This window comes from Leucopleurus acutus (genome assembly GCF_964270905.1).
Source record: "Leucopleurus acutus genome assembly, chromosome: 3".
Lineage (NCBI taxonomy): Eukaryota > Metazoa > Chordata > Mammalia > Artiodactyla > Delphinidae > Leucopleurus > Leucopleurus acutus.
In genome coordinates this window covers 2,417,172-2,442,668 of record NC_139145.1, presented here as the reverse complement: position 1 = coordinate 2,442,668, position 25,497 = coordinate 2,417,172, and the positions used below count along the sequence as shown (strand labels likewise).

Here is a 25,497-nt window from a genome sequence, read left to right as displayed (position 1 = left end):
GTGTGAGTCTGTTCGTGGCATCCTGCAGGAGGTGTGCGTCCAAGAACCGCATCGGCTGTGAGAGTGGGCCCCGGTGTATCTAGGTGACACCCGCAGACTGTGTGTGCCTGTAACACGCCGCAGGCGCGTCGGTGTGTGTTCTGTGTCGGTGTCGGAGTCGAGGAGGCCCGGGCCGCGAGTGTCCCCAGCTGTCTGCGTGCGTGTGTGTGTGTGTGTGTGTGTGTGTGTGTGTGAGCGCGCGCGCGCCGTGAAGGTGGATCCGCTCCCTCCGCAGCGAGCCCGACCCGGGCCCCACGACCCGCCGCCGCGGCCGTTCGCCTGGCCTCCCCTCGCGCGGGCCCGGCCGGGGATGGAGCCGCAGCCAGAGCCGCCAGAGCCGGGGCCGGGGCGCGGAGCGGCCTGAGGCGCGGGCGGCGCGCGGGACCGGGGGGAGGGCGGGCCGAGGGGAGGGTCCTGGGCCGGGGGGGCGGGCACGGCGCGCCCCCTCCCTCGCGCGCTCGCTCCCTCCCCCGCGCGCCCTCCCTCGCCGCCTCCTCCCGCCGCCTCCGGCCCCCCCTCGCCGGGGACCGAGCGCGCTCGCTCCGGCGCCGGCCTCGCCTCCTCGCAGCAGCGCCATGGTACGTCGCCGCCCCCACTTTCGTTTTCGCCCGGGGAGTTTTTGGGGTGGTGCGTGGGCTCCGGGCGAAAGTTGAGAGGTCTGGGGGGGCAGGGGGCGGGGGCCGCCCGGGGGAGGGGCTCGATGCGGGGACCCCACACACACCCGCCGCCCCGGGACCCCCGCCCGCCAACCCAACACCCCCGCGGCTGGGGGCGGAGCTGGCGCGCGGGGCGCAGCGGGGGACCCCAAGTGGGGGGCCCCTCGCGGGCACCAAGGAGTTGGAGGGGAGGGCGGGGCTCCCGGGAGAGGGTCCCCCACAGGCCAGGCCTCCGCCCCCTCCCTGGCCTGGCGGGAGAAGGTAGGCGGGAGGGCGCGGCTCCGGGCGCAAGACCCCCAAGCGCGCAGCCGGCTGGGAAGCCGGGCCCAGTGAGGGGGCGCCCGAGGGGGCCGTGCGGGGCGGGGGTCGCGGCGGCCCCCGCGGGCTGCCCCGGCCCGGGCGAGCGCGGCGCGCCAGCTAGCGGAAAATGGCCGCTGCGGAGAGGGGCGGAGAGCGCGCAGCGGCCGCCGCCGGGCGCCTTGAACTTGGAGCCGGGAGGGCGGCCGCTCTCGGCGCCGCGCAGGGGCAGCCACCCGGCCGGCCCTAGCGCCGCCTGAGCCCCGCCCCTCGGCCGACCCCAGCCCCGCCGCGGTCCCAGCCGGGAGGGGTCACCGGGTCTACGCCGGGCGCGCCCCAGGCCCGCGAGCGCCGGTAGCTGCACTTGAGGGTTCCGGTGTCCGGTCCGCCGGTGTCAGTGGCATCTTCACTCGAGGGGTGCGTTTGGAGGCCCCTGTGCTCTCAAACGAGTCAGCACGGGAATCCGGGGGTGCATTCGCGGGTCTGTGCAGCTAGGTGGTCCCATGCCTGTCCGTGGGTCCGTGGGTCCCCGGGCGTGGGGTCCTCTCCTTTATGTATCTGTGTGTCTGCACATCCACGTGGCTGTGTGTGTGTGTGTGTTGTGTTGCGTGTTGTTAGAGCATTGTGCGGCTATGGGACAGTGTGTGTGTGTGTGTTAGGGTAACTGGGCGACTGTGCCACGGGTCCCCGTGGGGCGGTGTTGTGAAGCCGTGTGGCTGAGTTGGATGTCCCGGGGGACGTGATGTCCCTGGATGACCATGGGGGTGTCCACGTATGAGTGTGTGGAGGTTAGGGGATTGCCAGTGAGTGGGGAACTATGTCGCGTGGCTGCGTCTCAGGGGACAGTTGGGTGTCGCTGTGTGCGTTTGACGCGCTGAGTGACTATTCCTGGGGATGGGTCTACACTCTCCCCCCCCCCACCCCCCACCCCCGCCCATTTCCTTTTCTCCTGTAACCCGGGCTGCCGGATGGGGAACGGGTGCTTCCTCCACCTCGCCAAAGCTCTGTCCTCTCCTCTCACTCCCTACGCCGTCCGCTCCAATTACCCCTGCCTCGGGGTCCCCTATCTGCACGGCCCCAGGTGGTCCCAGCTTGAGGTTCGGGCGCGAGGTGGCGCCGGGACGCGATCACTCGGCGCCGATGTCTCCCGCCAGGGGCTGCGCGTGCGCGTGGCCCAGAGGGGGGCGGGGCGGCGGGGTGTCCCCCCTCCCCCCCAGAGGAGGTCTCGAGGGATGGATGGTTACCGAAGCGCGTGGGTTAAGTCTGGACCAGGGGGGTGGCCAAGGAGACCCCCTCGCCCGGATGGGCAGGGAGACGCGCCCCCAGCCCTACCTCCCAGCGCTTGCCCGGGACCGGGCCAAACCCCTGGCGGGCACACAGGGTTGTTTTCTCCCCTCCAGGGGAATCCCCGTCGCGCCCCCATCCCCACCCCAGGGTGCTTTATATAATTTTCTAAATATAAAAGCCCCAAGGCCAGGTGGGAGTCTCTGCTTTCAACTTTCAACCCGCATTCCCTTTTGGGGGGCTGTTTGGGAAGAGGAGAAAAGGGGTCCCACGTTGACACAGGGGTGCATCCATACGCAACACTCAGGGATCCCCGCTCAGGTAAGATCACCCATCCTCACGCCCCGCCGTTCCCCGTGCTCACCCTGCCCTACACCCACTGCCAGTGCTCAGACGCAGCGCTCCCCCACCCCACACCCGGGCACTGCCCTCCACCACACTGGCCTCCATCCCCACCTGTCACCTGGTGCACAGTCAGCAGCACACGCTCCTGACACGCTCTTACAGCTATCTGTTCACAGCCACACGTGTACAGAATTCTGCCCCCACACAGGTGCACACACAGCCACACACAGAGGCACGCAGACACTCGTAAACAGGCACCTGCGTTTGTGGGAGGGGGAGGAGCCAAGCCCATCGCGCCCTCCCCCCACCTCCATGTCCGAGCCAGGTCCCTGCAGGATCTGGAGAGCAAAGACCCCAGCTGTGGGCGCATTTGGGGGGAGGACAACCATGAGGGGGGAGCAGGAATGCGGGTGCTGTGTGTCACCGGGTGTGTGTGTGTGTGTGCCAGTGTATAAATAGTGGGAGGGGTTCTGTCCATGGGTTCGTGTGCTGGTAAGTGTATACTTGTGTTCTGGCGTGTGTGTTATTGTGGCTGGTTGCACATGTGTTGTGTTTGGGCTGTGCATGACCTCGTGTGGGTCTGTGTGTCTCTGTGGGAGTCTGCATGAGTCTGTGTGTGTCCCCTCGGGTCTGGGTGTCTGTATCTGCTGGAGTCTGTGTGACGTGTGAGAATGTGTGTGTCTCCGTGTGGTGTGTTTCTGTGTGTCTTTGTGTCTCTTCGTGGCGTGGTGTGTGTGTGTGTCTCTGTGTTGTGCCTGGACCAGCCCATACGTCATACCCCGTTACTTCTCAAGGCAGAGGACCTTAACATCCCCTTCTGGAGGCTCAATTTCTCATCTGTAAAATGGGAACACACAGGATGCCCCACAAGGTTGCGGGAGGGGTGGCAATGTCAGCCGTGCTTTCACAGGTCCTGGCCCCCTGGCTGTGTCCTCTATTCGCTGGGTACGGCGCCGCTGTGGAGTTCCCTGGTGGTCTCAGGCTTTGATCATCCCTCCCTGAGCTGCTCTCACTTTTGAAAGTGCTGCTGTGAATTCCACTCACATGTTTTAAGTTTGCTTTTTAATAACATGAGCGACTCATGAACATCTAAAAGGATGCAGAAGTACCCAGAGTAAAAATCCAACCTTCCTCATCACCCCCACCCCGCTGGGACCCCCTACTCCAGAAAAGCCCTATTTCATCCAGCTTTGTCTGAGCAACTCCACATGTCACAGATACACATTCTTATAAAGGACACACGTATATTCTTATAAAGGATGTATGTATATTCTTGTTTAAAAAATCCCAAATGAGATCTTGAGTCTACTTGCTGAGTCTACAGCAATGGTTCTTGACTGGGGTGGTTCTGTCCCAGGGGATACTGAGTAATGTCGGGGACACCTGTGGTTGTCCCACTGGGGGGTTCCTGGCACCCAGGGGGTGGGGGCCAGGGATGCTGCTCCACCCCACAGTGCCCAAGACGGCCGCACCAGGGATGGTCCATGATGCTGAGGGGGGAGGAGTCCTGCGCTGCAGCATGCTTTCCCCTGCGCGTTTCTTGGAGGCGTCTCCACATGGGGGTCCCTTGTTCTTTTGTGGAGCTCCGTAGTATTCCAGCCTGTGCCCCCGGGTGGCACTGCTGAACTGGTCCCCACAGATGGACACGGTGGCTGGCTCCAAATTGGTGGCATTAGTGTTACAGGGTGACAGTCAACCCTCATGCGTCCGTATCTGGGACAGTCCCAGATACAGTCCGTATCTGAGCCTAAGAGTGAGTGATGGGGAGAGTGCATTTTTAAACTGAAATGAGCTAAACTGTGCGCCGAAGTACCAGGAGCTAAATCATGCGGCCCCTTTCTGGGATGTGATACACACAGGTCCAATCCAGCAATTGCTTTGTTTAGAAAACACTAGGTGCGGTCCAAACACTGGCTGGTTTACCCACAACAGCCCAGAGGGGTAGAAACTATTATCGTCCCATTTCACAGAACGGGAAGCTGAGGCACAGGGAGTTTTAGCTCCTGGAGGGAGAAGACATAGACCCAGGCTGCAACCCTGCACTGCAACTGGCCTGCTTTGGACCTACTGTGTACACTGTAGGGACCGCTCCTGCTGAACTGGATGATATATATATATGTAACGCTTCACTGATGTTTGTGAACTGGCACCTGCCACCACTAATATAGTAACTCAGTCTTCCCACACGTTATCTTAAGGATTCCCATCTGCCCAGACTTCCAAAATGCGAGATGCGTCTATTGTTGCCATTTTACAGATGTGGAAACTGAGGTTCAGAGAGAGAGAGAGAGAAAGAGAGAGAGAGTCTGTGGTCTCCAAACTGTGCCTTCCAGAGTAACCTAAACGGCCTTGGGAAGGCTGCCCGTGGGGCAGGCGTGGGGGCAGTCTGGGGGTCACTGCCACCTGGGAGAATGCTCCGAAGCCAACGTGTACTTGGAAATGTCTGTGAATTGGGGATTCTGCCCTCCAGGTGTTCATGGCGTCTTTGTAAATAATAAAATATTGCTTTATGTTATGTCGGCATTTGGATTCCTAGACACCTGCCTCTCCCTTTCTTTCTCGGGTTTAAATGCCCCCCGTGGCTGCACAGTGGGTTTTTTTTAAAAACCAATTGTGAAGTGCTATTTGAATGACCGTCACCCACGTGCAGGGGGAGCCGGCGGGACGGAGGGCATATGTGTCATGTATGAATCCTGCTCACTTGTGGTCCAGCCCCAGGGCCCCAGGTCAGTAGCATCCGTTCCTGGGGCGTCGGTTTCCTCCCCTGTAACACGGGAGAATAACAGAGTTGCTGGTGTCTTCCATGCCCCGGGCATGGGGCAGCTGCCCGAAGTTGGCGAGAGGTTATCATTTGTACTCGGGACACACGGGGCAAAATGGCCAAGCTTTCTAAGAATGTCTCTGTGCATATTTGACGGAAGGTCAAGGCGCTGCTAAGTGCCAGTATTCTTATGCTGATCAACCGCATGGGGTGGGCACTGTTCGTCCACTTCACAGGGGAGGACACCAATGGGGGAGCATGCTGGTCTGCTAGGTGGCCCGAGGCCTCTGAGCGAGCCTGGGAGGATTCTTGGAGTGAACTGGGGGAGGGGTGAGGCTAGTTGTCCGCGGCAGGTCTGTGCCCATCTATTCCAGAGGGAGAACAACCAAGCTTGCAGAGTGTGGGCCCTGGGGCCAGGTAGCCGGGCTCCAAGCCACTCCACATGCCTCAGTTTCTGGATCCATGAAATGGGCACACTGCGGGGGTAGGCAGTAGGAATTACCAGACACTCGGGAAGAGGCTGCGAGGTGTTATCTGGCCAGCCTGAGGTACTGCCTGGACACCTTACTCCTGGGGTACGGGGGCGACATATGGGGGAGGCCGAAGACCCCCCAACTCCCAGTTCCCCTTTGATGCTGGCTGAGGAGGAGACAGCAGATTTCTGGAGGCTCCCCTGTTGGTTGAGGCCCTTCTGGCCACGGAAGGGCAGTTGTAGCCAAGCTCCTCTGCCTGGGAACTGCAGCCCCTGTCTGGCTCTCGGGAGGAGCAGGGGGAGAGGATGCCGTGGGACCCCTTCTCCCGCCAAGCACCCCGGGTTGTACATCTTTAAGGGGAAAGAGGCGCGCTCGCGCCGGGCCTCTGCACACGTCACTTCTTCGTTCTTTCCCAACCCCCCCACCCCCACCCCGCTCCTTTCTCCAACTTCCCGGCTCGCTCGGGGCGGGTTGGGGGGGGGTCTTCAGAGTCCACCTATGGACCCCAAATGTCCTGCAGCCACCCACCCCCTGCCCACTCGACTCGGGCTGGCGGTCCAGGGGGACCCGCTGTGGTCGGGGTGTGCGTGGGCCCGTGGGTCCCCGTCCGGTGGCCCGGCCCAGGGCGGCTGGAAATTCGTAATAATAAGCAACGATGGGGGTTCAGGAGGCATGGAGAGGGGGAGCGACTTTCGTTCCTCGCTCGCGCTCTTTTTTCCCTCGTTTCTTTGAAAGTTGGATGTTGAGAAGTGGGAGGTTCGGGGTGGGAGGGGAGAGAAATTGGGGGAGGGAGAGAGGAGGTTGCCAGAGGGAGGAGAGACAGAGACACAGAGAGAGACAGAGACAGAGGAGGAGGTGGGGGGGGGACAGGAAAGGAGAGAGAGACAGAGAGAGGGAGAGAGAGAGGGAGTCGGGCGCAGGAGGGAGGGAGAGCGCGGGAGGGAGGAGGGAGGGAGACCGAGGGAGGAGGCGGCGAGGAGCGCGCCGGCCGCGGCCGCGGGGGGGGGGGGGGTTTGGAAAAATGACTCAGTAAGTTCAGCGCGCCCGCTCCGGCCGGCCCTGCGCCTCCCGCCGCGCCCGGGATGTATTCGTCCCCGCTCTGCCTGACCCAGGTACGCCCCCCGCCCGGCCCCCGGCCCGCGCCCCACTGTGCCCCGGCCCCGCGTCCCCCGCAGCCCGGCCCCGGAGTTTGGAAGCCCGAGGAGGCGGGACGAAAAAGGCGCGCGTCCCTCCCGCCGCCGCGGCCGGGATGCCCCCGCCGCCGGCCGGGGTCCGGTGGGGGGTTGGTTTGGGCCGGGGACACCTCCCCCCCCACCCGGGACCCTCACCGGGGACTCCCGCCCCGCCCCCCGCGACCTCTCCCCCTGGCTCGCCCTACAGCCTCGCCCTCCCCGGACGCAGGACGCGCTCCCCCACCCCAGCCGGGAAGGTCGGGGGGCGCCCGGGAGAAGGCCAAAGGTGGGGCTCTGCGCGAGCCCCAGGCCTCGACCCAGGCCTGCCCCTAGGAGGAATCGAGGGAGTCCTGGTTGGACCCTGGATGCCCGGGGACTGTTGAGACGAGGACCCCTCTGATGCGTTCCCCGGAACCCCCCCCCAAGCTTGTGTGCCGCCACCCAGGCCCTGGACAGCCTTTCCCCCCATTATTGGCCCACGTGTGCGCGGAGGGGGAGGGGGCCCGCAAAGTTGGAGGCGCCAGCAGTGGGGGGAGGGGGGCCCCGACGTCCCGGCTCGGTCTTCCTCTCCCCCCCTCCCCCTGTCCCTCAACCCCATCCCCATATTTTCGCCGCATCGATTGTGAGTTATTGAGCCGCCGCCGCCGGGAGGAGCCGGGAGGCCTGGCGTTCCGGGGTCTGGTCCGGGCACTGCGGCGCTGCGGACGCCCTCGCCAGCCCGGCACCTGCCCCTGCCCCCGCCCGCTGCCTCTCACCCCTGGCCGAGCTCCCAGACTGCCCGGGGCTCGGCCCTTGTGCAATGACCCAGGGGATGTGTGGGAAGGGGGCGACTGCCCCTGTCCCCGGTCGCCCCTGGGGGACCCCTTCCCTCCCCCAGCTCCATGGCAGGGAGGGGGGCCACCCTCCCAGGTCTACTGGTTCCACCCTCCAGCTCTGCCCCCACCCTGGGTCTTTGTGTGTCCTTAGGCCATTGGGGTCCCGGCCTCAGTTTCCCCTGAAGTGACACGGAGCTAAGGCAGGTTTCGGAGAGGGGCAGTGTGGCCTCCAGGCTGTGAAGTGTGGGGCACAGGGAGGTGGGAGTCAAGCCGGCGGCTGAGTGTCCTGAGGACCGCGGTACAGAGAACACGTGGATGCCAGTCTGCAATGGGGGTCCCCCATTCATGATCCGAGGGTGCCCCTCACTCGTGGAAGGTTCCCTCTCACCAGCCCCCTCCAGCTCCTCCAGTTTCTGGCTCCCCATGGGGAATGTCAGGGGTGGTGCTTAGGGGGTCTCAGGGCCTGTCCTACCCATCAACCCCGGGGTGACCTTGGGCACGTCTCTGCCCCTCTCCAGACCTTCCTTCCCCTCCAGAGCAACTTTGGGGGTCCCCCGACGCAGTCATCACTGGCCCCCCTCTGCCTCTTATCGCCCGAAGCTCCCCAAGGCCGCGAGGGTCCTAGTCAGGGTTGCCCGGTGACCTTGGGCCTCCCAGTCTCTGGGCTCAGGGGGTGGCCTGGGTGGCCCCGGGGTGCCCCCGCCTCTTCCACCCTTTCCTCGCGCTCGCTCCCAGAGCTGCCCAAGGGGGCTGAGCCCAGGGAGGCTATTCCAGGCGAGGAGGTTGGACGGTAGCCTATTGTCACTGGGCCCTGGAATTCCCCCATCAGGACTCCTCGGGAGACAGCCTCCGTCCACGTTGCCCAGAGTGGGTGGCAGTGAGAACCAGAGCTGGTGTTGCGCTCCCTGGCTTTCCCTGGGGCGCAGGGCAAGGGTCAGCCAGGCGGGCTCTTGGTGGAAACGTGACAATAAAAAATACCTGAGGTTGCTGTGTGCGAGGGACAGGGCGACCAGGAGACAGAGACAGGCAGAGAGAGGACCAGGGAGCTCCCAGGCTAGGATGGGGATGGGGTGGCCCAAGCGCAGGGGGCCCCCGTCCTCTGCCTTTTCTCCCATGGGTGCCCCCACCCTGGAGGGGAACCCAGGTCCCCCTCCCAGGACTCCCTCAGTGTAATCCTCGCAGCTGCTTGCAGGCCCAGCCTGGTCTGTGTCTCCAGCTGGGGAACCCGGAAGGACCCAGACTACCCACGCAGGACCCCCACTCCTGGCTGCCTCACCGCGCCCTACCCGTTCCTCTCTGTCTGCGTCTCTCCCTCTCCTTGTCTCGCTCCCTCTCCATCTCTGGCTCTCCCTGTCTCTCCATCTCTGGGCCTCCATCTCCCCCCTTGACTAATTTTACAACCTGAGCCCATCCTAAAATAGCTCCCTTTTAGCCGATCCGACCCGGATCCTGAGCCGAGACCGGCTCGGGGCGTGTGAAGTGGGGGGACGGGGGGGGCTGCTCCCGTGCCAGTCCGCCCTGTGCCCCCGGGGTCCTGCCCACTGAGGGGGTGGCAGCCGCGGCCCGGGTGGCCCTGGAGGATTCTGGGAGCCCCGTCCCTGTTTCAGTGGTGACTCAAGTGCTTTTCACTTTTACTCTGAAGAGGAACTGTGTGGGGCAGCCGTTACTTCCATAAATCCTGCCGCCGGGAAGGCCGGCCTCCCCGCGCTTGCCCCGCTCTGGGCCTCCCTCCCGCCCGCCTCCACCGCCACGTTAGTTATTCCGGGTTTGGGGCCAAATCCCTCTTGGCTGCAGTGCCCAGGATTCCCCGGGGCCGCAGGCTGGGCCTGGGCTGCAGCCACGGCAGTGCGGCTGCCAGGGCCCCCTTCCTCATTCATTCATTCTTTCCTTCATTCCTTCTCCTCATTGCCTTGCTGGGCAGCACTCTCTTTACCCCATTTCTCCAGTGGGGAGACTGAGGCTGCAAGAGGGTCCCCGACTTTGTCTTGATTGAATATAATAGATCTTCATTAAGCACCTCCTATGGGCCAGGTGTCTGTTGCGGGTTTGGGGGGGAAGGCACGAGGGGCCAGCCTGGTGTGGGTTCTGGGAGGCTCTGCTGTGATTGAGGGTCCCCCAGCACCTCAGGGCTGGGACAGGGGCCAAGACCAGAGAGGGCTAGGGCCTGCCCGGGGTGGCACAGCATGGCTGGTGGGGCTGGGGATTCAGGGCCACTGCCCACCTGGCTGTTTGGCCAGGCTGGGCAGTTGGGTGCTCCCTGTGGCCCCCCCCACCCGTGGTCTGATGGCCTCTGATTGGCTCCTGTACGCACAAGCTCGCCCCACATCTCTCTCCCTCTTTCTGTTTCTCTCCGTGTCTGTGTCTCTCCCCCATCTTTTCTCTGCGGTGGAGGTGCCTCTGCGCGTCAGGGTCGGCGCCTTGTAAATCACGACGCTGGGATTCTGGCCGAGTCAGCGTTCTCTCCCTCCCTCTCTCCCTCTCTCCCTCTCTCCTTCTCTCCCTCTCTCCCTCTCTCCCTCTCTCCCTCTCTCCCTCTCTCCCTCTCTCCCTCTCTCCCTCTCTCCCTCTCTCCCTCCCTCTCTCCCTCTCTCCCTCCCTCCCTCCCTCCCTCCCTCTCTCCCTCCCTCCCTCCCTCTCTCCCTCTCTCCCTCTCCCTCTCTCTCTCTCTCTCCCCCTCTCCCTCCCTCTCTCCCTCCAATATCTCTCTTCTTTCTCTCTCTCTCTCCAATGTCTCTTCTTTGCCTGAACCTCCTACCTCCCTCACACCAAATGGATGGGACACGCCAAATGTCCTGGGACCTCCTGCCCCGCGAAAGCACGTGTTCACGGCGACCCGCGCGCGCGTGCACTGCCCCCTCACCTGGGTGTGTGTAGACTCTCGGCGCGTAGTGCCTGCAGTCCACGCTCCCACACGCGTGAGCGTGCAGATGTGCACACGTACGTGCCCTGACGGGTCACCGGGCAGAGACCCAGGGCGGCCTTGCATCTGCATGCAGATCTCGCCCAGGTGGCTGTGTGTCTCTGGGCAGGTGATCTAGCCCTTCTTCAGATGTTTCCCCCTTAGCGCAGGGCCTGGTATACAGTAGGTGCCAAATAAGCTTGGCCGTGATTGTGGTTTCCTCTAAAGTAATAACTGTATTAAACATCCCATAGGCATTTTCCAACCTGCCCTCCTTTCCTTCTGTCGCTGTCTGCTCTGCTTGGGCCGGGTGACAGGGACAGTGGTGACTCCCCCAAACCTTGAGACCTGACCCCCCCCCAGCCAGGGTGTCTCTCTTGGTCTTTCCTCGCCGCCCGCCCAGCCCTGTCCAGGGTCTCCCTGAGTTTGGCCAGACCCACGTGGGTACCAGCATCCTTTGTCCGTCGGGGTGTGTGCATAGGGAACAGGCAAAGGGTGAGATTGCTCCATTGCTGATCTTCATGCTGAGGACGCAGCAGTGGATGAAACAGATCAAAGCCGTGCCCTCGGGGGGCTACAGTGTCAGGGGAGGGGCTGTCAGGACCGTGCTGCTGCTTTGGCACGTGACCCAGGGCTGAGTGGGGAAGCGGGCCACACGGGATTCAGAGAGAGCAGGTGGGGTGCAGAACGGGCGTTGCTGGGAAGTCCCGAGGATGGGGCCAGACCCTGTACCCAGGGAGCTGGCAAGTGGGTCCAGGGAGTCAGGAGGCACTCAGGTCCAAGTCCCAGCACGGCTCCTTCCTTGTCTGCGTGACTTTGGGCCAGTGGCTTCAGTGCTCAGTGCCTCAGTCTCTCCTTCTGGGCAGTGGGCACAACAGTTGTTCCCATTTCGTAGGGTTGACAGTTCAGTACACGCTCCGCCTGGCTCCCTGTCTGTCTCCCCAACACCGTGGCCTTCTGGCTCAGCCCCCAGCATCCACCCGGGACACCACGGCACGGAGAGGGAAGCCAGGAGACCCAGGGCTCAGACTCGCTCGTCACTTTGGTGGGGACTTTCTACTCCCTGGACTTAGTTTACCTGAAGTCTTCCCAGGGGTCCTTACCTTCCTGCCCTCACCACCTCCACTTTCCCTATTGTTCACTCTGCTCCAGCCTCACCGGCCTCCTCGCTGTTCTCCCCAAACATCAGGCATGGTCCTGCCTCAGGACCTTTGCATGTATTGTGTTCTCCACCTGCGAAGCTCCTACCGTGGAGTGTCATCTTTTAGGTCTTTGTTCAAGTGTCCTCTCCTATGAGAGACCCTCGCTGACCGCCCCCAGCTGAAAAAAAACAACCCCCTACCCCCTCCTCAAACTCCTTTAAATTTCTCCAGAGCATTTTGTTCAACCTGGCATCTTATTCCATGTTTATTAGCTTGTTTAATATCCATCCCTGCCCACGTCAGGATCTGGGTGAGGGCTAAGCGGAGGACACTGCTGGGTCCCCAGCATCATGCATGGAGCTGACAAAAAGTACATACTCGGTAAATGTTTGTTGAACAACCAAATGAATCTCTCCTTCATTGGATAAGAGCTGTTCATAAGCTATGATGCTCTGAGCTTGAGGGGAGGAACCACTCTAGGTTAGGAACACTTACTCTGGCACCAGATGGGCCTGCGTTCGAATATGAGCTCCGTTGTTTGACATTTAACCTGGAGGAGGGGACATTGGAACCAGGGCTTTGAAGGGTACATAGGGGTTTGGGATAAAAGCTTAGGGATGGATAAGAGATTCTCAGTAATGTTTGTTGAATCACTGAGTGAATGAAGGAGAGAGAATCCTTCGTGGAAAACTTTTGGTTTGGGAATTGGAGTTTCACGTCCTGGTTTGCTGCCCTGGACTGTCAGGATGGGAGGGCTACAGGGAGGCCCAGAGTGGGGCACAATCCAGTGCACAGTTGACCAGTCCATAGTGCCCAGCAGGGGCTTGGACCTCCCAGCTGCTGCTGTCCTCTTTGGCCAGGAAGTCCCAGCAGGGAGAGCAGGAAAGGCTGCCTGAAGGAAAGAACAGTGAAGACAGGGTTTTGAGGGATGTGTAGGAGTTCAGGAGGATTCTTGGCATCTAACTTGCCTTGGCCAAGTGGGGTTTCTGGGAAAGGTCTGGTCTTGCTGCCTCCCCTCCCCTTGCAGCTCTGATTACCAGGGCAATGGATAAGCCCCCGGGGCACTAACCCCCAAAAGGGTGCAATGTCCTTTTCTGCCCTTTGTACAGAATGAGAAACAGGCCCAAGGTGGAACAGTGATTTGTTCCTGGATCATACAGAAGGTGAAAATGGAGGCTGTTGTCACCCAAGCTCATTCCCTCAACAAGTCTGCCTGGCAGTGAGTGCCTCAGCCCTGGGCCTCAGGGTTGGGGGAGAGCAACTGAGCTGGACTCAGAGACCCCAAGTTGTGTGGTCCAGGCTGGGTCTGGGAGAACCCTGAGGAGAGCAGGAAAGGCTGCCTGAAGGAAGGAACACTGGAGAGAGGGCCTTGAGGGATGTCTAGGAGTTCGGGAGGATTCTTGGCATCTAGCTTGCCTTGGCTGTCTCCCTTGCCCTGTCAGCCAGTGAGGGCATATTGGGAAGTGCTTGGGGAAGAGGCATTGGTTGTCACAGGTCTTATGGGACAAAGAGAGTGACAGGCCTGCCTCTCACCTGGGTTGACCTCCCCAAGAGGATGTGGGAGGCTAGGGCAGCAGGTCCATGACCCAGTTACAGGCTGTTTGTCTTCCTCCAGGACCAGCTGGGGTCACCAGTGACGTGGGCTCCCGCCCCTGCCCGCCTCCCTGGCATCTTTCCCCAGAGAGGGCCTGGGGAGGAGGGGGTAGGGATAAGGCAGGGGCACGGGGGCTTGGAGAGGGGAGGAGCCAGAAGAGGAGAGGAGCTCAGAAAAGGGGGAGGGGGCTCAGAGACAAAGGGGTTCAAGGGGATGTGAAGAGTCTGGGCCCAAAACAATCGTAACAACAACATCAATAATAATAATAGCGTAATGCAGGCTTTTGAGAGCAGATAATGGGGTTCATATGCTAGGAAGAGGTGGCATCCCGTTCAAGAAGGCCTGCTGGCTGACACTCCAGCTGCCCCTTCCCAGCTACCTCTTATTACCGCCCCAATAAGCTCCAGGCCTCGGGTGGCAGCCACAGCCATTGCCCAGGCCTCCTGCCACCCTGGCGTCCCCTCCACAGGGGACAGTGTCCTGTGCCTCCATCGATTTCCCACCCCAGCTTCTCTGGCCAGACGACCTGGGCTCTGGTCCCGGCTCTGCTGACCGGCTGTGTGACCCTGGGCGAATCTCTCCCCACCCCTGGGGCTGGCATGTCAAGTGACATGGTGACACAGAAAAAGCACCTCTGAGGTTGGATAGGGCCTGACAGGGGACTGGCCCCCTCCATCCTCCCTCTGCCTCAGCAGGTCAGCTGGGGTGGGGACGGGATGGGGGAGCGGCGGGAAAGGGCCCCGAGGTCTGGTCCCCACCACAGCTGTTACTGTGACTCACACGTTGGGGGCCGTTGGCATGGGGGAGCTGGGCTGGCACAAACGGAGCCCCGTTCTGCCCCACCCCGCGAGGGCAGGAGGCTATTTTCAGAGTCTCAGTAATAGAGGAGATCTGAGGTCATCCCCCAGCCCCAGCACCCCATGGCCAGAGGTGGCCCAGGGGAAAGGGAGCTCAGGGCAGGCAGGGGCGCTGGGTGGGCGGAGGTGGGAGCAAGCCTGGCCACATCCATTTAGCAAAACCAATTCGTGGCCCAGAGCAGCGGTTTCCCTGTCTCCCCGAGAGACCCCGGCCTCACGGAGAGCAGGCTGCTTGTTCTGAGGAAGGGGCCGATGGGGTCCTGGGCTCTTGTCCTGACACTGCCTCTGAGACCCTCCAGGACCTTGGCCAGGTCTCTGCCCCTCTCTGAGCTTCGTTTCTCCATCACACGAGTCATCGTGGAGCCTCGGGCCTTTTCCTGCCCCAGGGAGATTGTAAGCAACGGAAATAATCTTTACAGCAACAGCAATGTCAATAATAATAATAATAGCATAACAGGCTTTTGAGAGCTGGGCGGATAATGAGATTCACGTGCTAGGAAAAGACATCGCTCCCATTCCAGAAGCCCAGCACAGCCCCCAGGCAAGAGCGGGGAGGGGGGACCGAAGTTTCTCTTCTCTGTCTTCTTTTCTCCTTGAATTTCTCATCCCTTGAGGCTGAGAAACCAGGTCCTGGATGTTATGCAGACTCAGTTTCCCTTGCTGAAAAATGGCGAGAAGGAGACAGCCCCCGCCCACCCCTGTAGAAGGGGATGGGGGCCTCCCGTGGCCCCACGTGATTCTCTGAGGGGCCAGATGACGGCTGCCGTTGTCTTCGTGGGGAAGTCAGATGGGTGTGGGTTCCTGTCTCAGCTCTGCCCCTCATGATTGGGTCCCCTCTTGGGGTCTGCTTCTTCATCCACAAAATGGGTGTTGTGGCCACCCAGCAGCACCATTCAGGCAGAGGGAGGGGGATGTTGAAGTCACAGCTCTGGCCAGGTCGCTGAGCCTCCCAGGCCTCGGTTTTTCCAGCTGTGGAATAGGTCTATGGGAGACAGGGTAGGGTGAACTGGCCCCCAGGGGCCGCTCTCTCCAGCTCTAAACCTCCATGGCTGAGCTCCCCTTTCTCTGGTGCGTTCTGCTCTCTTGCCTCCTTGGGCCTCAGCTTTCCCCACCCCTATTATGGATCTATGCAGGAACCACCCCCTCTATGCAGGAACCGTGCCCCCCGCCCCTTCCATCAGCCCCTGACATCCAGGTGGCCCATCTTGGCCTGTGGACCTCAGCCAGTCCTGTCTGTACATCTGGGCTGTAGGAATGACGTCTTGTCCTCATTTTTTTCATCACTGCCAAGAGCCGGTTGAGGCAGCCCTTGGACCCCTGTCTGGTGTCAGCTTCCTCTGCTGAGCAGTACGTCTGACAGACGAGCCCCAAATGACCCTCTGAGCCTAGTTGCTCCTGGAATCGTGAGCATCCAGTGTGTGCTCCGCCCTGCTCTGGACATTTGAGCTCACACTCTAGTTCAGTGGTTTGCAAACTACAGTCACAGGGCCCAGTGCCCACCGTCTGTCTTTATAAATAAAGTTTTATTGGAACACTGCCATGCCCATCCCTTACATCTCCTCTGTGGCCAGTCTTGCACTACAGTGCAGAGTGGAGCAGTTGAAACAGACACGAAAATACTCACTATCCGGTTCTTTATGGTACTTTTAAAGTTTGCTGACCGCAGTTCTAGAAGGCAGAGAATGGATCTGTGCCACCAGCATTCCACCATCCTCAGTTTTCCCCATCTGTACAAAGCGTCCCCATCAGCCTCCACCTGGGACCCCCAGCTTGTCCTGTCTGTACATTGGGGTTCAAGACAGTCCTCCATGAACGGCTGCCTTCGTCTGTGCCTCCCACGTGGTCCAAGCCTCAGTTTCCCCATCTGGGCAATGGGTTCTCAAACGACCCGGTGAACCTCTGCTGGGTCCCCACTGGCCTCCACTTTTTTCCCCAGGACGTGGAGGGATCTGCAGCAGACCCCTGCACGCCTCTGCCTGGCCCTCCTTCTAGCGGGTCTGCCTGGGGCCCCTGCGGCCTCATTCTTACGGGCGGGGCAGTGGGTCCACGGCCCCCAGCGCCTCCTGACCTCTGGTCTTTCCCGCCCCGCAGGATGAGTTCCACCCGTTCATCGAGGCGCTGTTGCCTCACGTGCGCGCCTTCGCCTACACCTGGTTCAACCTGCAGGCGCGGAAGCGCAAGTACTTCAAGAAGCACGAGAAGCGGATGTCGAAGGACGAGGAGCGCGCGGTGAAGGACGAGCTGCTGGGCGAGAAGGCCGAGGTCAAGCAGAAATGGGCGTCGCGGCTGCTGGCCAAGCTGCGCAAGGACATCCGGCCCGAGTGCCGCGAGGACTTCGTGCTGGCCATCACCGGCAAGAAGGCGCCGGGCTGCGTGCTCTCCAACCCCGACCAGAAGGGCAAGATGCGTCGCATCGACTGCCTGCGCCAGGCCGACAAGGTGTGGCGGCTGGACCTGGTCATGGTCATCCTCTTCAAGGGCATCCCGCTGGAGAGCACCGACGGCGAGCGCCTGGTCAAGGCGGCGCAGTGCGGCCACCCGGTGCTCTGCGTGCAGCCACACCACATCGGCGTGGCAGTCAAGGAGCTCGACCTCTACCTGGCCTACTTCGTGCGCGAGCGAGGTGAGGCGGGGCTTGCGCGTGCACGCGGATCTGGAGGCCGAATGGGGGTGCGTTGGAAGGTCGTCGAGGGGGGGAGGTGGGCGCACGCAAAGGTAGGAGGCAGGAGGCGGGCCTTAAAGTCCGAGGGCGGGGACGGTTGCCAGTGTGAGGATCTGAGCCCTGTGAAAGGCCAAGGGGAAGAGGTATGGTTCAGGGAGAGCCTGGGGTCGGGGGCAGGTGCGTCCTGGGGCTGTGAAGGTAGAGGCAGGCCCTGACCTTGGGGGGTCAGGGGTCAGGAGGTGAGACCCTGTCCCAGGAGGTCTGTTGGCAACAGGGGTGAGGATAGGCCAGTGACGGACGCGCGGGGGACAATCTTATCCCTCCTGGGAAAGCTGGAGGAGAGCTGGGGTTGCACTTTGTGACTGATGGTTGATCGACTCTCGGACTTCCCCCAGAGACCTGACAGGTCCCATATTTCGGCCGAGTGGGAAGCTGGGGCGCTGTGTGACTTTGGCTAGGTCACCAGTCTCTCTGGTCTCCAGCGGCCCCCACTCTGGCCCTTCGAGCTGGGTGTTTGCTGGCTCTGTGGTCAGATGGCCCACATGGAGACTAGCAGGGTTTGCGAGGATGGGGAAATCCACGGCAGCTTCCCAGAGGAGTGGACTCCACTGAGCTGAGCTCTGCAGAACGACTGGGCAGTGATGAGAGTGGGGATATCCCAGGAGGTCAGCCGCCTAAACAGAGGTGTGGAGGTCAAGGGCAGGCCCTGGCTGGGAGGGCAGTGGGGTCTGTTGCCCCGCTGTTCCTGGTGGTGTGGCCAGTGGAGCCGTCAAATGGAGGGTATCAGCATCCTTACCTGGATTGGGCTTGGGGAGACTCGCCGAGATCGTGTGTGTGTGTGTGTGTGTGTGTGTGTGTGTGTGTGTGTGTGTGTGTGTGTGTGTAGCACGTTGGACTCTGGCCTGCCACGTGGTGGGTGGCAGCCGTGACTGTCTTCATGCGGATGGAATCAGGGGTGCCCGGAGACCCTAACAGGCACATGTCCCATGCCCCCACCGTGCCCACCCAGGCTGGTACACACGTGGGTGCGAACCCGCACACATCCGGGGCTGCCTGAACGTGTCAGGTGGGTGCACTCGGGTTGCAAACCCAGCCCTAAGCCCCCGTAGACCCCACGGGAGCCCGTGTGATCACAACCAGAAATGATGGCGGAAGGCTGGGGGAGGGGTGGTGAGAAGAGGCGAACTCCGGGGCTGGACTGCCCAGATTCCGAATGCAGCCCTGCCATGTGGTGTGCTGGCTGTGTGACTTTGCCTCAGGCCCTGTCCTCTGCCTCAGTTTCCTCCTCTGTACAGTGGGGGTAACAACCATGCCAACTCTTAGCGATGCTGTGAGGATTCCATGAGGTCTCCTGGTCTCCACTGTGTGTGGGAGGGAGAGCTGGGGCAGATTTGCCCAGTCTTGACCTTGACCCCATCTGCCCCTCCCCCGCCCCCACCAATTAGCACTAAACGCAGGGGGCCAGAGGCAGAGGGGTAGACTAGGTGACTGTTTGCTGCGGGCCGGATTGGGGGTGTGGGCAGGGGCAGCCTTGGGGGCTGCAGTGCCCATTACCATGCAGGTCCTGGTCTCTCTCACCACATCCATCCTCCCCCTCCACGCTGAGCTGATAAAATTTTGAAGCGAGTTTTCTGCCAGCGTCAGCACAATCTCCGGGCGCCTCCCCTCCCCCATCGGCCCCCGCCCCCCTCAGCTCAGCAGGCAGACCAGGCCTCCGCGCCTCCCCAGACACCTTCGCGTCCGACTGCCATGCCTTTGCTGGTCAGCATCCTCACGTGAGGGCCGGGGAAGGTCAAGGCTGCTGCGCCCTCCCGTGCAGGCTCCATCATCCCAGGGGACCACTGCTGCTCAGACAGGCCCCAGCTGGCCCGCTTCAGCTGGCTGGGAGTGAGGGTCGGGCGTGAGGGCCGGGCCGGGCACCCACTCCCAGCCCAGCCGCCTGCCTAAGGGCCGGGTGGTCCTAAACAAGTCGCTCAATCTCTCTGTGCCTGCCTTCTTTGATTTTAAAATGGGATGCTCAAAAATGGCTGGCCGGTAGGAATGTTGTGTTCTCGTGGCAAGCGTTCAACAAATAACCCCCATGCTGTCCTGAACACAGGTACCAGGCACAGGGCTAGGGCTTTGTGGACCGTTGTTATCAACGTTACCATCCTCATTAGGATTATGATTTCCCGCCTCCATGCCTTTGCCCATGCTGTTCCCTCTGCTTGGAATGCCTTTCCCGTCTGGAAGACTCCTACTTACGCTTCAAAACCCCAACTCCCAGCTCCACCTTCTCTCCATCAGGCATTTTTTCTGAGGATTTAGCAATTCTTTTCCATTCTCATGGCAACCTTGCAAGGCAGGGATCATTGTACCCATTTTACAGATGAGGAAACCAAAACCCAAAGAAGATAACTGCCCGGCGCAAGGTCACACAGCTAGGAAAGGGCAGAGTTAGGGTTTGGACGTGGGCGGGTTCTGTTGCTGACACCCCTGCTAGCCTTCTACGCTTGGTGGCAGAAGGGGATGGAAGTACATCACAGTGTAGGGTGTGGGTATCCAGTCATCGTGGCTGGACCACCTCCGGGCTGGGTCTGTGTTCTAGGCTCCTACCAGCTAGGGCCTCCTCCGGGGTTCCCAGGCCGAGGCTGGCCCCCAGAACCCCCTGTTGAGCTTCAGCTCCCCAGCTTCCACAGCAGGACCCCCGTCTTCATCTGGGCCAGAGTTATGTCTCTCTTCTCAGCCAGGTAGTCATCTGACCTCAGAGACAACTGGTCACCTCCCTCCTCTCACCTGGTGGGTCCCAGGGCTGCAGGGGGTCCAGGCCAAGGCCAGAGTGCGGTGTCCGCTCAAATCAGCCCTGCTAGGAGGCCATGGGATTGATGGGGAGTGGGGGAAATGGGCCTCAGTTGGCTTCTGGGGGCGGGTGTCACAGGGTGGATGGTGGGACAGGCACCCGCCATTCGGCTGAAAAGGAGGTACCACCTCTAGCGTCAGAAGCGGGGCCTTGGAGCCGAGAGAATGACAGTGAGAGAGAGAGACAGAGAGACCCAGAGACATGGGGAGACACAGAGAGACCCACAGACGCATCATACACTCGGCCCTTCCCTGTCCCAAGACAAGGGGACAAAGTCCAGCTCCCCCCACGGCCTCTGTCGTTATCTCTCCCAGGGGGTGTCAGGCAGACTGCTGGAGCTGCACCCCAAAGGGGAATCCCAGGCCTCCATCCTTGGGTTTATTTTGGAGGAGAGAAGGGTGGGGACGAGCCGCGAGGAGGTCCCTTTAGCGCTGGGGCTGCCAGGCTGATCAGAGCCCAGGGTACCGCCTGGGGCCGAACTTGGCAGCTTCAGGCATCCATCTGGCACCGTTGTGGACACAGGGGCCTGATTCCAGGGGTGGACTCCGTGTGTGCCCTGGGGGTGGGCTAGGGGGCAGCTGGGGGGCCGTGATGAGGGGGAGACGTGAGCTCCACCTTGGGACATTGGGGCTGCCCGCTCAATGCGTGCACTTCAGGGGGAGGGATGTGTGCAGTTAAGCAGGGCGTGGGCAACCTGACAATTCTCAGTTAAATTAATACAAACCTAAGGACAGGGAGGGGTGAGGAGAGGGAGGGCGGGGCAGGCACTCTGGCCAGGGAGGGCCTGAAAGAAGTGAGGGAGCTGCAGAGGGATGTGAGTGAGAGTGTGCCAGGGCAGTGGGGGCGGGCACAGTCAGTGCAAAGGCCCTGGGGCTGGAATGGCCCAGAGCACAGGTGCTAGTTGGGGAGGTGAGGCCCTGTGCCTGCTGTTGGGGAGGCCAGGAGCGGGTGAGCCGGCTCTCCTCTCTCCTGCCTCCCATTTGAGAAGGAGTCCGGAGAAAGCAGGGCCCAGAGAGGGAAGCCGCCTGCCCAGCCCCGAAGCCCAGCCAGGCCTCCCCGCCCCCTCTGGCGGCCTGAGAAACCTGAGGCGCGGGCGGGCACCGTGCCAGGGCGGGAGGGGGAGGGGCTGCCAGGCCCGCCCGCTCCGGCAGCTGCCAGCCCGCCCCGAGCCCCGCCAGCCCAGATGGTGCCCATCTGCTGACGCTGCCGTGGGCTGGCCTCCCGTTCCCGCCTCCTGTTCCCGCCTTGTTCGGTGCCAACCTCCCGGAAGGGCGCTGTGGGCAGGGGCTGGCTTGGGAAGCTTGCAGCTGCTAGAGGAGCTGCCCAGGGTGCCCAGGGAGGGGTCAGGAGGAACTGGGGGCAGGGGTCCCCGTCGCCTCCTGGATGGACCTGGGAAACAATAATGACAACAGAGATAATAGTAACAGCAAAAACATCGTGTGCCCGATGCTGAGCCCATCCTACATCTGGTTTCATTCTCTCCACCACTCTGGGAAGGAGGGACTATTGCCTTCTCCCCTGTTTCAGATAAGGAAACAGTCCCAGAGATGGTCAGCGACTTGCCCAAGGTCACACAGCTCCTAAGAGGTAGGGCGAAATTAGAACCCACAGATCCTGACTCCTTGAAACCATGAAAGGAAAAAACCTAAAAACCGCTTTTGAGGTTATCAGATGGAACCCACACCTTCCTAGTTGTACAGATCATGAAAAGAGCTGGCCCGGAATACACAGTGAACGAATTAACGAATATCAGTGAACGTTCCCGAAGTGCCTACCGTGCCCAAGGCTGGGGGCTGGGGTCTCCATAAAGCACACCCTGGGCTCGGATGGCAGGAGAAAGGGCCTGGAGCAAGGGGGCCTGGATCAGTCTCAGCTCTGCTCCTGGCTTGCTGTGTGACTTAGGGCAGAGCTCTGCCCTCTCTGGTCTGGGGTTGGAGGAGAGCTGAGGCCAGGAAGGTAAGGCCTTGTGGGGCCACAGAGAGAAACAAGCCAGACCCTGACTGAGGGTCCTGCCGTCTCCTCCAACCCCTGTTAATCTTCATCCCAACACTGGCCGTGTGCTGGGGAGACAGAGGGCGGATGTGGACAGGAGGGCGTGTAAGGGCACCCGTTGGCTTGTGTAATGGATACAGTTTGTGTCCACACGTGCTCCAGGTTGTGTGAGGTGCATTTCCCTCTCTGCGCCTTAGTTTTTCTATCTGGAAAGTGGAGAAAGTAAGAACTGTGTCCACTGCATTGATGATTGGAGTGATCCCTGGACAGCATACAGGAGGCCCTGGATAAACGCTCAGTCCCTTCCCGGATCCTCTTCCCAGCCCCAGGTGGCAAAGGGGAAGAACCTCACTGCATCTAGTGAACCAGCAGGGGCACCTGTGACCCAGGATGGGCCCCCCCCCCCCCACTGGAAGCCACCTCTCCAGGTGTCTGGGTGGCGGAGGGGTGAGGGGCTCTTGGCAGCCTGGATTCCCCCGGGGCTGAGCAGCCAGGTGGACCAGCCGTCTGTCTGTGCAGAGGAGGTGGCTGCCCGGGTTGAGGTCCAGACACCAGCTGACGATGTATTTATAGCGGCAGCAGGAGGCCTCTGGGCTCCTGGTTAGTGGTGCTGAGGGAGCCGCTAACCCAGCAGGTGGGAGCCCAGTGTCCGGAAGAGGTAGGGGCACGATCTGTAGCCAGATGGCCCAGGTTCAAATCCCGCCACTCGTGAGCTGTGTGACCTTGGGCAGGTGACGTCACTGCTCTGGGCCTCAGTTTCCTTCCCTCTGAAATGGGCATGATGCAGATGGTGCCTGCTTCACCGGGCTGGGTAGGGTTAAATGAGTTAATGCGTGAAGAGTGCTAGGACAGGGCCTGGCACACAGTAAAGTGCTCAAACATGATTTGCTGCCTTAAAAAGGAAGGCGATTCTGACACCTGCTACACCATGGATGGACCCGGAGAACATGATGCTCAGTGAGAGAATCCAGACACAAAAGGACAAATACTGTTTAATTCCACTCACAGGAGGTCCCTAGAGAGTCACAACCACAGAGACAGGAAGTCGATGGTAGGGGCCAGGGGCTGGGGGAGGGGCTGGGGAGTCCGCGTTTCATGGAGACAGAGTTTCAGTTTGGGAAGATGAGAAAGTTCTGGAGATGGATGGTGGGGATGGTCGCTGGACAGTGTGAATGTACTTAATGCCACTGAAATGCACACTTAAAAATGGTTAAAATGGTAAAGTTTATGCCACTGATATTTAAAAAATTATTTGTTGTTGATAATAATAATTTGCAAATCAACTAGACTTCCATTTAAAAATTCAAAAAAACGATAAAAATAATGAATAATAGTACATCATCTATTATATTGCAATGATAAATAATAAAATCAGTGATGGTAATATAATCCTAGGAATTATTATCAACGCCTTTATTATCATGATCATTCCTTTGTTTCTAGCCCCAGCTCTGCCCTCTGGCCAGCTGGGCAACCTTAGGCAAGTTAGTGCCCATCTCTGTGCTTCTGTTTCTTCATCTGCAAATTGAGCATAGGGAGTGTCCAGCGATTGGAGTTAAGGTCGTATCTGTGAGAAAGGAGCCTCTTAGCACGATGAGTGCTCAGAAATATTTGGAGTTCTTTCCTGGGTAGCCGGAGTAGGTCCTCCCTCCCCCATGGACACCCCTGCATGGGCGCCCAGCTTGCACGCCTGCACCTGCCAAGGCAGGGCTTCAGAGGCTCCTGAGGGCCCGAGAGGTGCGGAGCCCTCACAAAACGGGAGGCATCTCGGTGCACCTGTGGCGGCCACCCCGGCGTGGCGGGGCTGCAGTTGCCACCCTGGCCCTGTGCCCAGCGAGCCAAGGGGAGGCTGAGGGCAGCTAGGGACATCTCCGGCCCCCCCCGCCCTTCCGCAGACAGCTGCCAGGCCGGCCCCTCTCCCTCCAGCTGGGTGTGGGCAGGAAGTCACAGATGGTCAGAGTCCGTGAGGGACAAGGGAGGGGGCACGTGGGAACACTGGATGTCTTGTCCAGATCAGGAAACTGAGGCCCAGAGAGGGGCGGGGCATTGCCCAGGGTGGCCCAGTAAGGGCCCTTCCTCTGGTCCATTCTGTCCCATCTTCTGTCCCAGGCTGACTTGGATGGGTGCCGGGATGGGGGACCCGGGTACTTGAGGGTAAATGGCTTGCAAATGGGAAAGGGGTTTCAAGGCCTGGGGCGGCGGTGGGGTGGGTGGGTGGTGGTGCTCTAGGTTGCCAGAGCTGAGGTCTGCTCTAGATCCTCCAAGGGACAAGTTCTGGAATTTCCAAGGCCTGAGTTCTAGACGCTTCAGAGCCGGGATCTTTACCATCTGACAATTCTAGAATTCTCCCTCTGGGTTTAGAGCAGCACAATTCAGTAGAAATACAACTCGAGCCACACAGATAATTTTTCTGGTATCCACACTTAAAAGTATAAACCTACAGGGGAAATTAATTTTAACAGCCTATTCTGATTAACCCAGGACATCCAAAATATTGTCATTTCGACACATAATCAATATGCAAAAATTATTGAGATGTTTCACCTTCTTTTTTGTCCTAAGTCGTTGAGATTCACTGCGTGTTTCGGACCGGCCACATTTCAGGCGCTCAACGCCACACGTGGCCAGTGGATGCCGTGTCAGCACTAGAGCATCTGCGTTCCAGAGAATTCCGAGGCAGATCTCCAATCTCCCAAGTTGGGTTCTTGAGAATGTGAGGACAGATTCTAAAAGTCCCAAATCAATCATCAATTATCCAAACAAGTATTGGTTTCTTCAGTATCCAAGGAGCCCTTAAGTGTATTCGTGACCATGGACGACGGTTTCCAGAATTCCACTCGTTGGGTTTTCACGAGTCCTTGGCCAAGGACAAGCTCTAGAATGTTCTCGAGCTGGGTTCTAGAACATCCAGGGCAGGTTCTAGAATTCTCTGAGGCAGGGATCCAGAAAGTTCAGGTCAGAGTCGAGTAAGCCTGTCCTCAGACCCCGGGTGACTGAGCAGAACATTACAGAAAAGATGCCTACAGAGGGAGAAGGAGGTCGATTTTCATTTTTTCGAGGCTCTTTCCAGACTGGCTGAGTCAGGGGCTGCGTGCTTGGGGGCAGCAAGGTGGATGGGGGCCCTGTTGTGGGAAGAGGTTTGGGAGCAGTTCGTGAGGATACATGACTATGAGAACCTGGGACTAGGGGGGCCCAGGAATAAGAATCAGGACTTTGTTTAATCCCCAGTAAATGTCTGTTATTTATTAGATGTTTGGACATGGAACCCCGCGTGTGTTTCCAGAGGCTCTTGTGGGGCTGTTTTGGGAAAGGGCGCTTAGTAGGTCCTCGCTGGAAGGCAGTGGCTATAGTTGGGGATTGTGACATCTGGCAGGAGGCAGGGGTTGTCTGTCTGTGTCTGGGGTGTTGGGGTGCGTTTATGGGGGAACTGCAGGCATATTGAGGGCTTACTAAATTAAACTCTGAGTAAATGTCAGGAATTGTTAGTACCATTTCATTTCACCTTAATTCCACAAAGGTAGAGATTATCATGAACCGCATTTATCACATGGGAAAATTGAGAACCAGAGAGGTTAAGACACCAACCTGAGGTCACACAGCTAAAAGGTAGCATCTGGATTCAAACCCAGGTCTGAGGGCAGATCTGAGGACCTATAACGGTCCCCTGGGA

At 60.1% G+C, this 25,497-nt stretch overlaps 1 protein-coding gene across 4 annotated transcripts in view; it reads left to right on the top strand.

Annotated features, from left to right (window-relative positions):
- The first annotated feature begins 6,834 nt into the window (after window positions 1–6,834).
- NFIC (nuclear factor I C) overlaps window positions 6,835–25,497 on the top strand; it is a 58,814-nt gene continuing 40,151 nt past the window's right edge. For all 4 annotated transcript variants that reach the window (XM_082836014.1, XM_082836011.1, XM_082836012.1 and 1 more), the window contains exons 1-2: window positions 6,835–6,967; window positions 16,426–16,957. In XM_082836014.1, coding sequence (XP_082692140.1) covers window positions 6,938–6,967; window positions 16,426–16,957 — 562 coding nt within the window. In that variant the 5' untranslated portion in view covers window positions 6,835–6,937. The remainder of the gene's footprint in view (window positions 6,968–16,425; window positions 16,958–25,497) is intronic.